Below are 13448 nucleotides of genomic sequence, written 5' to 3' on the forward strand. Positions count from 1 at the left end.
ATTTGCCAGCACATTTCATGATGTCATTGTTTTTAGCAAATGAGTTTTACTCCATGTAAATAACAAAAGTTGGTTATTTAAAAGTTTTACTATGGTTTATATTGTGATACTAAAATGAGATCTTGGAGATGAACAATAAAGAAAAGATTATGGCTAAATGACGCTGTTTGGATGTTTTAGTTTGACAAGGTGTCAGTTGTGATAGTAAATTTTTGTCAACTTGATGTAAACCAGAGATACCAGGAAGAGGGAAACCTCAATCAAGGAGTTTTTTCACACTTGTTTAGAGGCATGTTTGTAGACATTTTCTTATTAACAATTGACATGGGAGGGCCCAACCCCCATTGAGCATTGTCATCCCTGGGCAGGAGGTCTGGGTTATATAAAAAACAAGATGAGCAAGACGGGAGGAACAAGTTAGTGAGCAGATTTCATACATGTTTCCTGCCACTTTTCCAGCTTGAATTCCTGATGGCTTACTTCAGTGATGGACTACGATAAAAAATGTAAACCAAATAAATTATTCCCTCCTTAAGTTTAATTTGGTCTCTATGTTTATTTATCTTAGTAATAGAAAGCAAACCAGTTCAAATACCAAAAGAGGTAACCCAATCCTGGCACTGGCATTTTTATTTGATACCCTGTGGTATCTAGGAGATTTATTCTTGTTCCAGGGTAACTCCATCTTAACTCCTTTAATTTGTGTGTGTATATAAACTTCTAGAATGAAGAAAATTTTAAATTGATTTGTTATTTTATCATATAGTTGTAATAATAAGCACACATTAATTGTACAAAGCAGTTGGCTGTTGTAAAATTTTAGTATATGCATTTGCATAGATTTCCTGATATTCTTCTCTCCTTCATCCTCTGTTGTCCTCTCCCTTCCCCTGTCCCATCTCCCCCCTTACTCATTTGTATAAATTCTATTTTCAAAGAATCTTTACTTTCTATTTTTCCTTCTTTTCCTTTTTTGTTAGGTTTCACATATGAGAACACATGTGTTGTGTCTCTACATGTCTGCTTTATTTTGCTTAACATGATGTCCTTCAATACCATCTGTTTTTCTACAGATGGCGCCAGTTCATTTTTCCTTGTGGTTGAAATTTGCTCTATTGTTTGAAGTACAATATTCTCTTCATTCATAGTTTGACAGGTAGTATCTAGGCTGCATCTTGGCAATAGTGAATAGTGCTGTAATAAACATGTATATGCAGGTCTCTCTCTTATTTGATGACATCAGTTTCACTGGATAAATATCCATAAATGATATTAGCAGGATCATTGGTCTTTTTCTTTCTTTCTTTCTTTCTTTCTTTCTTTCTTTCTTTCTTTCTTTCTTTCTTTTTTTCTTTCTTCCTTCCTTCCTTCCTTCCTTCCTTCCTTCCTTTCTTTCTTTCTTTCTTTCTTTCTTTCTTTCTTTCTTTCTTCCTTTCTTTCTTCTTTGCTTTCTTGCTTTCCAGTTCTTTTTATATTTCAGAAGAAAAACACTGCTATTCTTGGTGGCTTTATCAACACATATTCCTACCAACAGTGTATAATGGTAGAATTACAATGAGGGGATTTCTGATTCTCAATTAATTTTTTCTGAAATACTAAAATTGAGCAAAATGGGGAAGTACTTTCGGTATCAGAAATAGCTTAAGACAAAGTGTTTATGAGGGGGTGGAGCCTGTTGAAAAAAACTAAGTGCCTGTGAAGACAGATTCAGTGTCTGTGTGGAGATAAAAGGTCACTGGAGTTCTCCCCAAGCTTCAGTCTAGGAGGAATGGATAAGATCCTGAAGTCATCCGTTTTAGTCCTAGCCCTTCACCTAGCCTGTGAGTCATGAAGGAGAAAATTCAGGATGTGTGATTAGTGTGGAGGTGTGAGATAACTGGGGCACAGGACAAAATCATGGGTGCTGAAACCACAAGCAGGTAGTACAAACCTGGGAAACTAATGACATTTGTTGTGTCTCTACACAGGGGTGAATGGCCAACAGCAGGACAGACGTGAACGGCAGCAGGTGAGACAAAGTCCCCAATCTCTGACAATCTTGGAAGGAGGGACTTCAGTTCTGAACTGCACTTATGAGAACAGTGAATTTGACTACTTCCCATGGTACCGGCAGTTCCCTGGTGATGGCCCTACACTTCTGATAGCCATACGATCTGTGCTGAATAAAAAGGAAGATGGAAGACTCACAGTCTTCTTCAGTAAAAGTGATAAACAGCTCTCCTTGCACATCACAGCCTCTCAGCCCGGAGACTCAGCCACCTACTTCTGTGCAGCAAGTGCACAGTGCTCTCCAGGAACCTGCAGCCCACACTCAAACCTGCACCTAGAGCTCCAGCAAAACCCTGCTGTGGGGCAGAGCCTGGCAGAGGGGCAGAGGGTTTTCATTTGCAGTAGCAGGTGACAAGTGAGGCAGTGATTGTAAGAATTAGACTCATTCAGGCCAGAGACAAACCAAGGTGAAGTCATGGCTTACTTCTCTCCAGTCTCCCTTTGCTCCTCAGGTACCACTGAAGTTTAAGATCTATGTCCTTAACTGGCTTAGTAGAATTATTTTTCTAAGTGGTTGCACTAATATTTTTCTGTGTGGTTGGTTTGTACCAAGTGGAAATTATAAAGTCCCCATCACCCTACACTCTTGTCAACATGCTATTAATGTATAGGTATTACAAATCAATATCACTTATTTTGACTATGCCTTATGTGATAGAAATCACATAGAATTGTCTTTACCTTAATCTCCTCTGGTTACCAGGGAAGTGGTAATGTATGTGACCACTAACTACATCTAATTCCTCTTTTTTTGCTTTTTATATCCCCATCTACCTTCAAGAAATTCATGTATGGAAACCAGGATGCAGGTGTGTTTACAATAGACAAATGACATCTGTGAGGGAAAGAAGAATTCAGTTTGCTCATATCATGAAAATATATGAATTTCACTAAAGAAATATTTTCGTAAGTGTATTCCATAGATGAACAAAATAAGATTTTGAAGGTAAATTTTTTAGCTAACAGAAGCAGCTGCAGTTTTTATGGCCATCGGCAGTGCACAGAATGGAAAAGGGACTTCTCATTGCCTAACACTTTGCAGGGTTTACTCACTTAATGCTCCATACATACTAACAAGCTTTCCATTGGGGAAAAATTTAATTAGCCTATAAATTTAAATGTTTTCATGCTACTTAGTTGAAGGCTGTGGGAGCTCTGACTATCTTGGAAGCCAAGGCAGGAGACATGGTTGAGCCTAGGATTGGAAGTCTAGCTGAGCAACATAGTGAATCTTTGTCTTGGAACACCTAATCCAGCAAGAACAACATGGAAGATGTTTAACTTAAGCATCTAGAGACTTCAAGCTCTCCTTCCCATCCACAGTGAATAATATTTCAATATCCAAAAGAGAAAGTAAAGTAGGAAAATCAGTCAGTTGGCTCTTAGCAGTAGGAGATATATCTCACAATACTGGTGGGTGAACTCCCCAAGTCTTTCAAAGTATTAGATCCTTGTCAAGTTTAAACTTGAGCCAGAAGTTGGGAACAGTATTTTTATCAGATTGAAATAGGCTTCACTGAATACAAACACTTAGTTCAGAAGTCAGCAGGAGAGCAAAGGCATCATTGAAGATGCAGAAGAGAGAATTGAGAAATCCTGCATACTTCAAGGCATAACTCTGAGCTTCCTAAGAATTTAGCTGCTGGAAAATATTTAAAGAGATCTAAGAGACAGTGAAGACAGGTTAATTTATAATAACAAAATTATCACCATTTGGGTGTCTTTATGCAGTGGTCAAAATCTATCATGTGGTAGATGTCTGTGTTTGAGGCCAGCCTGGTCTACTGAGTGAGTTCCAGGACAGCCAAGCTTAGGTGGTAAAGGAGACAATTGAAATCAAGAAGATTTTTTTTTGGGGGGGGGGGTTGAAGACAGGGTTTTTCTGTGTAGCTTTGAGCCTTTCCTGGAACTCACTGTGTAGCCCAGGCTGGCCTTGAACTCACAGAGGAGATGCGCCAGGCTCTGCCTCCAGAGTGCTGGGATTAAAGGCATGTGCCACCCCACCTCACCCCCGCCCAGCCAAGATGTGTTTTAACAAGGGAGCCAATCCTTGGTTTAGTAAGCAGGAGAACTTGGCAGCCTTGGTAACATGGATTCTATTTTAGAATCCAGGATGAACTCTGTGGAACCTCCCTCTGTAACCAAGGAAGCCCTCTGAGGCCAGGCATGTAGTGGGGGGTATACCTGAATAGAGGTCCAGAGAGGCAAAACCATGGAGTTGTGAAGGTTAAGCCTGGATTGCCTTGGAGACCCCAAGATGTTAGAGATGCCAGAGTCTTGTGGTATCTGTCAGGAAAGATTCTAACAGGTAGTGCAACAAGCCCAAGAGAAAGAAATGTGTTACAGTCAATAAAGCTGAAAGGAGATGGAGATCTGAAGAGCATTTTGATGTCAGACATTGAAATGCAGAGATTGGAGTTTGCCCAGATGGTTTTCAATTTTCTTTGGTCCACCATTACCTTATTATGTTGTTCCCTTTCATCCCTTTTGGAATAATAATAATATGTATTCTTTGCCATTATATGTTAGAAGTATATGATCTGTTTTTCGGTTTTCATTTTACAGGACATCACAATTAAGAGATTTCCTTATGTCTCAGAAGCGATTTTCTTTTAAACAATGTTGAGACTGTGCTAGACTATTGGGATTTTTGAAGTTGGAACAAATGCATTTTTGCATTATGATATATCTACAAGCTTATGGGGACCAGGAGTGGAATTTGGTGGTTTGAATAAGAATGGCCCCTAGAGGCTCATAGATTTAAGTTGTTAGTCACCAGGAAGTAACTATTTGAAAGGATTAGGAACTATAGCCTCTTTGGAGGAACTGTGTCACTGATGATGGGATTTAACGTTTCAAAAATCTATGTCATGCCCATTATATCCCCCCTGTTTTTCTCTCTCCTCTACCTTCACATAAGGATACATGTGTTAGCTACTGCCCCAGTACTTGCCTGCATGCCACCATGTTCCCTAACATGATGATACTGTGTTGATTTTTGCTGACCTATGCAGAGCTGTCTGCTTGACCTGGGATCTGAGAATCTGAAAGATTAGGGCCAACTACAGTCTAATATTATAGACAACCATACTTCAGTTTCAGCATACTTTTATACTCAAATGCAACAAAGGAAGCAATGATTCAAAGAAGACTGACTGGGTGCAACGAAACACCATCAGAAAAACATGTAAATAAACACCAGTAAGCACATGATAAACATTAACAGAGCATCCTTTGATAGAACTTTCTCTGGACCGGCCAATTGAAACACCATTGACTGGCACATACTACAGATTATGTATGAGGAAGCACAAAAGCCAGGCAGAAGGCCACATAAAGGTTCAGAATATACTCACAAGACTGGTTTCTATAGCTGTATTCTGACATTCAATGGTAATAAATACATCTTATGAATTGAATAAAGATGTTTAACGCAGGAGGCATGCAATCACTCCCCAAAACAAACCAGGGAACACAATGCACTTCAGTTAAATGGCCCTCAGCATTTTTTTTTTTCCCTGGAGCCTCTCTCATGGTTCCTAAAGGCTTTGTTCACCATACATCATTCTTTTGACTGTGTTTCAAGAATAATGGACTAACCCTCTGAAAGTAAGCAAGTCCCAAATTGAACACTTTCTTTTCTAACAGTACGCTTGGTCAAGGTATATCTTCACAGCAAAGGAAGGGTGACAAAGATACCCCCCATAAACCCTAATCCCCACTTTCTTGGATGACTGAATTCTTTTCTATGATCCCTTAAGGATTGAACTTTAATCTTTTTTAAGATTTGATTTTTATTTACATTTGTGCATGTGCAGGTCCATGTGAGTCTACACAAACTTGTGTGTGCATCATGGGTGCACACACTGTAAAGGCCTAGACTTAAATTTACAGGTTCAGAAATATGCCATGATAACTTGAACAGATACAGAGCAGTATCCTCCTGCAGACATCCTGTCTGCTGTTTAAAGGAAAGATTAACAGGATCCATATATGCCTGCAGACATCCTGTCTGTGGTTTATGGCCCTTGGAGATACCTAGATAATCCTGCTGAACAGGTCAGATAATCCTGTTCATCAGGTTGTGGTTTTGAGCCCAAAGTCTAGACCAATAGTTTCAAAAAATCACCTTTCCCCTTCTACCCAATCCCAAGTTGCCAATTCCTGGCTTGTGGTTTTTCCCTATAAAAACCCTCTACACCTGGGCTCGTGGCCACCACCACACTTCCTTCCATCTGCCATGTGGCAGCCCAGGTTGAACCTGAATAAAAGGACCCTTATGTGCTTGCATTGGAAACTGACTACTTGGTGGTCTCTGGGGTTTCACAAAATGGGTACAACAACATCTCTGGGAGTATGTGAAGGACAGAAGATGGTGTTCAATCCCTCAAAGCTGGAGTTGTAGGTTTGGCAGGATACTTAGCTAGTCAAGTGGGTGTGTAATCTGAACTTCCATCTTTATGCTTAGCAGCAAGTGCTTTTCAAGCTGAGAAATTCTTTACCAACCACAAGGTTTTCTTTACTAGGAAGTATTGTTTGTCAATTAAATCACAAAGAAGCATATAGAGTGAGACCAACTGTCCAAGCCAGCATTCAAACCCAATGTGCTCCAAATCCCTATCTCAGAGGCTGTGGCCATGCAGCTTGGACATTGTCCACCTGCTCTGTGGAGAACTAGAGCAGGGAAACAACCCTGCCATCCTGAGCTTCCCAGGCTGCTGTGGCTCCCATGGTCTCCTGTTCATCCATAGAGACTGCAGTCCAGGGCATGTGCTGCCTGTTAGCAATCAGCAGTGAGGTGGGCAGAGTAGTATACCTCAGATACCAGAAATTCTTCCCCAATGTACATGTTGACCAGTTATTTAAACTCAAAGCAAGAACTGGAGCTCTTTTAGAGACCTTGTTTGTACTTTCTCTTCTGATTGCCTTTGGGTTCATTTCATCCATTAGGATAATGAGAGCAAATGAAAGATTAAGAGCTAAATTTTTCAACAATGACACAGCATACCCAAAATCCAACCTCCGATTTATGTGGCATTAACATGCCCCTAAGTACTTCAGGTTACATGTATCATGTACATATAATAGGCTACAGTCACAGACAAGGCTAGCAAGAGTATCACGAGACTCTTTTGTACATTAAAATATACACAGAGTTTAACAAGTGAGATTGAATATTTCAGGGCAATGGTATAGAAACTTCTAGGAAATGTAATAAGTAAAGTCTTTGTGTGGCAAGAACAGGACATTTTCTGAATAAAACTAAATGTTAGACTATTACAAGCAAATTGGGTTTTGTAAAAGTAGGCTTTTAAATTAGTGTAACTTCTCTCTGTGTCTCTCTGTCTCTGTTTCTCTCTCTCTCTCCATGTGTGTGAGTATATATGTGTGTGTGTGTGTGTGTATGTGTATGTGTATGTGAGTGTGTGTGTGTGTGTGTGTGTGTGTGTGTGTGTGTGTGTAATTCAGTGGTCAACATTGGTTATCTTCCCCTATTGGTCTCCACATTTAGTCACAGGCCTTCAGTATGGCATGTGTCAGATGTTAGTTGACAAATGCCAACTACAGTGTGGTCATTAAAAATACAAAATAAGTAGGTTAGCTTCCAGACACTGAAGCAATTTTGGACATTTTCTCCTTTGTTTTCAAAATGTATTTTAAACATTGAAATACAATTTTGTCTTTCCATTTTCCTTGCAACAGTATATGGTGATTTTCATAGAGAACCAGAATCACTGTGCTGCAGAAAAGAAGAGGCTGTGGCACACTCAGCCCCATGAGGGACATGAACATCACACACCCTCCTCCCAATGTAACAAGTCAATGAGGAAGGGGGGTGGAAAGACTGTGGTAGCCATAGGTGGGAAGTGACCACAAGGAGAAAGTATTTTCTGGACACAGCAGGGCAGCTGCACACAGGAACTCACAGAGTTGGACAGCACACGTAAGATCTGCAAAGGTTCAGACAATACACAATTTGACCACAGAGGGAAGGTGCGTATTCTTACCATTAGCTAAGGAGCTATGGGCAGTTGGAAGCTGCTGGGAGTGAGACTCAGGTTTCTTTAAAGGTGAATCCCCTGGTTCATAGTCCACCCCCAATGGAGGGCACACATCCTAGTGTATATGGGAAGCACATCCTATAATGCAAACCTTGAGGTATTTTATTTTTAAAAAGGATGGACAAAACTGGATTTGTGGGTAAAAGTGAATGGATCTGTCAGTATTTAAATGAGCAGGTGAGCATAATAAAAATTAACTGCATAACATTACCTAAAAAAAAAAATAAAATGAAAAAAATAGATAAATTTTATCAGCTGTGCGTGTGTGTGTGTGTGTGTGTGTGTGTGTGTGTGTGTGTGTGTGTGTTTATGGACACCTATCACACTAAAAAAATGTATATACATAGCTCAGTAACACTAGAGATGTCAGGCACCCACTGTGAACTTGAGTCCTGCCTCCTTTGGGTGAGGTTTCAAATTTGTTCACAGTGTATTGTGCAGACATCTGTGGTGTAATTTGAAGGGTAATCAGCAGAGGGCGCTGCCTTTTCAGCCATGGTTTAGAAGGAGGTCCTTGTTTATGAGTGAGGAGTTTCAGTAAGGTCCTGCAGGGGACTTGCCTTGTGAGTTTGGTACACTTAAGAACCAAGTTTCATTTTCTCCTATGAACATGCTTCCTGACACCTGCTCAGTTCTGCTGCTGCTCTTCATGCTCAGTAAGTTACATTTACCCTAAGTGTGGTTGATATAATTTTCTTATACCTCTGGAAGTCTTTATGTTCTTCCTCACATGGAAAATTTCTCCTCATTTATTTTTTATCTATTTACTTGCTTATTTATTTTCAGGGAGAAGCAAAGGAGACTCAGTGGCCCAGACAGAAGGCCTGGTCACTGTCACAGAGGGGTTGCCTGTGATCATGAACTGCACCTATCAGACTACCTATAGTCCTTTCCTTTTCTGGTATGTGCAATATCTGAATGAAGCCCCTCAGCTACTCCTGAAGAGCTCCATAGACAACCAGAGGACAGAGCACCAAGGGTTCCAGGCCACTCTCCATAGGAGCAGAAGCTCCTTCCACCTACAGAAGTCCTCAGTGCAGCTGGCAGACTCTGCCCTGTACTACTGTGCTCTAGGGACACAGTGAGGGGGACTGCAGGGGAAGCTGCACACAAACGCAGGTGCAGGAGGCTGAGGGGTGTGGCCTGTGAGGGAGGGCTGTGTGTCTTCTCTAAGCAGGGTCTACCCAGCCCCTGAAACACAGTAAATCTCAGATCAGATTCCTAGAAACCTAGGAATCTGTAGATACTCTGATAGGATAAGATGGAAGTGATTGCTAGAGACAACCTGGGCTTTGATACCCTGGACTACTGCTTTCTCCCCAAGAGGAGGATCTCTCAGAAAACATCTCAATGGAAACCCTGGCATGGGATTTATCTCTACCAAGTTGTCTTAGGAAATTTAGTGATTTATATTCTCTGACAATCTTGTTATTACTCAACAAATTTTTGACCCAAATAAGGAACCTAGACTCTAGTCTTTAAAAATATGCTTCAAATTCCACAGTGCTAAGTATTTTACCATGGGAACTGGATTTTTGGAGCCCATTCCCTATGGTGGGATACCTTGCTCAGCCTTGATGCAGTGGGGAGGGGCCAGTACCTACCTCATCTTAGTATGCCAGACTTTGCTGACTATCCAAGGAAGGCCTTACCTTCTCTGTAGATGGGGTATTTGTGGTGTAGGAGGTGAGGGGGGTTGGGCTAAGAGGAGGGAGGGGGAACTGGGGATGGTATGTAAATTGAAAAAATCTAAATAAAAAAATCTACTTCAGTCTCACTCCACAAGTAATTTAGGTACTTCCTCTCCTTGGTTCGTGTTATAGAGGTTTACCCTAACTTCTGGTCTCAGCTACTTGTTTATTGCTATGAAGACACACCATAACCAAGACAATTTATAGAAGAAAGCACTTGATTGCGTCCTTGATTATAAATTTAGAGGGTGAATCCTTAACCATCATGGTGAGGAGCACAGTAGCAGGCAGTCATGTTTGTCCCTGGAGGAGTAAGTGAGAGCTTCTATCTGATCACAAGCAAGATGCAGGAAGAGGGAGAGAATTTAAGGTTACAAAGCCCACCACCAGTGACACACCTCCTGTGACCAGGTCACACCTCCTGATCCTTTCTAAACAGTCCACCAACTGGGAAGCAAGCATTCAGGACACATGAGCCCGTGGGCCATTCACATTCAAACCACCACACTCTTCAACAGCCTTCACTTAGCAAGGGTGTTGAGGAAATACAGCTGTTGGCGCTCTGCTGTTACTGCCCTGGGAGCTGGCTCCTTGTCTTTCCTACACACTGTGTAGGAAGCAGAAATCCTTCCCCCTTAGTGTCCAGTCTTATCTGCCATTGTACTTTGTTTAAATCCTGAGTACATGGTGTAGTCACTCACCTGGAATTACAGTTAGGTTCTCTGATAATTCGTCTGAAATGTGGGAAAGTTGGCCAGGTTTTGATCCATCTCAGCTCGAGAAACAAAGCACTGATTTAAAATAAAATGCTTTAGTACTCATATTTATCTCTCTGTAAAGGAAGAAAGATCTGAAATCAAAGACCACAAAGTCTCTAAGAAATATTCATATTTTTTGTAGACAAAGAACACAAAAAAACATATCTTGTATTGGATGGAGCCTAGCAGAATCAACATCAAAGAGATCAGAGGAACTTCTTCTAGCTGCTGATGGGAGCATATGCAGAATCCCACTGACAACATTAGGCTTGCTAAGAGAGTGCTGAAGAAGAAGAAGAAGAAGAAGAAGAAGAAGAAGAAGAAGAAGAAGAAGAAGAAGAAGAAGAAGAAGTAGTAGTAGTAGTAGTAGTAGTAGTAGTAGTAGTAGTAATATGGGATGAACCATAGTGCTCAGGGACACTGGGAGTACGTGGCCTACAGAATCAACTGACAGGGACTCATGTTGGCTTGCTGAGATTAGGAGCCTATAGGGGACTGACCTAGGTCCTCTGCATATGTTATGGCTGAGTGTCTTGGTCTTCTTGTGGGATTCCTAACAGTGGGAGCAGAGATTGACTCTGTGTCTTTTGTCTGTTTGTGGGACCCTTTACCTCTTACTGACTTGCCTTGTCCAGTCTTGATGTGTGATGGTAAATGCATGGAATTATTGTAGTTTATTATGCTATATTTCATAACAGGTTTTTCTTTGGACTGTCAGCTCCCAAATAATGACAAGGAGATTTCTCATTAAGTATGAAATCTTGGCCTTAGCTAAGGCTTGTTCCTGATTAGCTCTTATAACTTAACACATTTTTATTAATCTACATTTTGCCACGTGGCAGAATACCTCTCCTCCATTCTGTATATCTATCTGACTTCCTTCATGTCTCACTCGTGAATCACCTGACTAAGATTCTTCCCAGGGTTCTTCACTGCCCAGTATTCCTGTATATCCTTTCATGCTTAGCTAATGGCTATTCATGTCTTCATTAAACCTGTCAGAATATGCCTTTGGCAGATGAAGTAAAACAGCAAGATATCTTCATACACTGTGATCAAATATCCCACAACAGTATTTGGTTGATGTCTCTGGGAGGCCTACTCCTTTCTGAGTGGAGAAAAGGATTTTGGATCTGAGGGAGATGGGAGGTGGAGCAAGTGAATCTGGGAAAAGGAGGGGGGGGAAACTGCCATTAGAATGTAATATTTGAGAGAAGATTAGAAAAATAAAGGCATGGAATATGTAATGATCATATCAGAGAAAATGGCCTATTAATAAACCTTCACTTCATCTTACTAGTTAGGGAGCAAAATGGAATATTATCTTGCATTTCTGAGCTCCAAAAATCTACTTCAAATGGCACAGAATAGAATAGGATCTCTGAGATGAGTGCTTGTCAAACCTAGAATGAATGCTACATCTAATAAAAAGTGACCCCAGTGATAGGCATGGAACACCTCCTTTGAAATTGTTGGTCAGCGTCTTCAAGAATCTCCTCCAATGTAATAGGCTATTTACATTGCTTTGATTGCCTTATAAAACTTGTAGGCAAGATCCTTTTGCTAAGAGCACCACATACTTCAGACATAGATCTTGGAGGAAATTACCTAGAAATGACCTGAAGACTCTTCCCAAAGAATGAGTTATAATAATATGTGCAAGATTCCAAAGGAGAAAAGCTATAAATAATCCTACCAAGTCTTAAAGATTATTAACGAAAACAATGACCTCAAAGGCAAGCTATCCACAAGGATGCAATGTTGCACTTCTATCTTGATAAAAACTAATATAAGTGTCTTAGTAGACTTAAGGCCTACTCAGTAAGAATGATATAAGGCCCAATACTGCAAACCTAATTACCTACCTATGTCTGAAGAGGTCCTGGGCCCTAGAGGAGAATCTACCATGACCATTGTTGTGGGATGTTGTTCTGTATGCTGCAACTATGTGTTGCTCTGATTGGTTGACAAATAAAATGCTGATTTGCCAGTAGACAGGCATGAAGTATAGTCAGGCAAGAGGAAGAGAAGTCAGCAGGTGAGCAAAGGCATTCTTGAACATGCAGAACAGAGAACTGGGAAACACTGGGTTCCTCAAGACAGAACCCTGAGCTTCCTAGGGAATGAGATGGTGGAAAATATTTAAAGAGACCTGAGAGATAGTGAAGACAGGTTAGTTTATAATAATATTATCATTACCATTTGGGTGTCCTCATGAGATGGTCAAAACAGATCTTTGAGTTTAAGGACAGCCATGCCTACAGAGTGATTTCTAAGAGAGCCAAGCTTTTAAGTGAAGGAGACAATTGAACTCAGAAAGGTGGTAAAGATGTAATTAAATAAGGTGGCCATGTTGTAGCACCACTAAGAAGTAGAACATGGCAGTGTTGGTTACATGAGTTCTACTTTAGAATCAAAGAAGAATCCTGTAGAATCTCTCTCTGCAGCTAAAGAAAGCCATTGAGGTCAAGAATGTGGCAGAAATGTACCTGAATGGAGGTCCAGAGAGGCAATTATGTGAAGTTGTGAAGGTTAGGCCTGGATTACCTTGGAGACGCCAAGATGCTAGAGATGCTAGATTCTTGGAGTATCTGCCCAGGAGAGTTGCTAACAGGTAGTGCAATGAGCCCAAGTGAAAGAAGTTTGTTACAGTCAACAAAGCTGAAAGGAGTTGGAGATCTGAAGAGCATTTTGACGTCAGACACAAAAATGCAGTTTGTAGTTTGCCCAGATGGCTTTCAGTTTTACTCTGATCCAATGTTTCCTTACTGTGCTTCCTTTTCTCTCTATTGGAACCATAATGTATATTCTGTGCCATTGTATGTTGGAAGTATATGATCTGCTGTTTGATTTTAATTTTACACAGCATTATGATTAAGAGATTGCCT

At 40.7% G+C, this 13448-nt stretch overlaps 1 pseudogene and 1 gene segment (V, D, J or C); both read left to right on the forward strand.

Moving 5' to 3' along the window:
* Positions 1-1768: 1768 nt before the first annotated feature.
* On the forward strand, positions 1769-2401 carry LOC118576266. The segment is given in 2 exon segments: positions 1769-1820; positions 1968-2401. Coding segments are annotated over 2 exon segments (486 nt in total).
* A 6314-nt stretch (positions 2402-8715) lies between these two features.
* Positions 8716-9306, forward strand: LOC118576267 (annotated as a pseudogene).
* Positions 9307-13448: the final 4142 nt, after the last annotated feature.

The sequence above is a fragment of the Onychomys torridus genome, unplaced genomic scaffold (genome assembly GCF_903995425.1).
Source record: "Onychomys torridus unplaced genomic scaffold, mOncTor1.1, whole genome shotgun sequence".
Taxonomy (NCBI): Eukaryota; Metazoa; Chordata; class Mammalia; order Rodentia; family Cricetidae; genus Onychomys; species Onychomys torridus.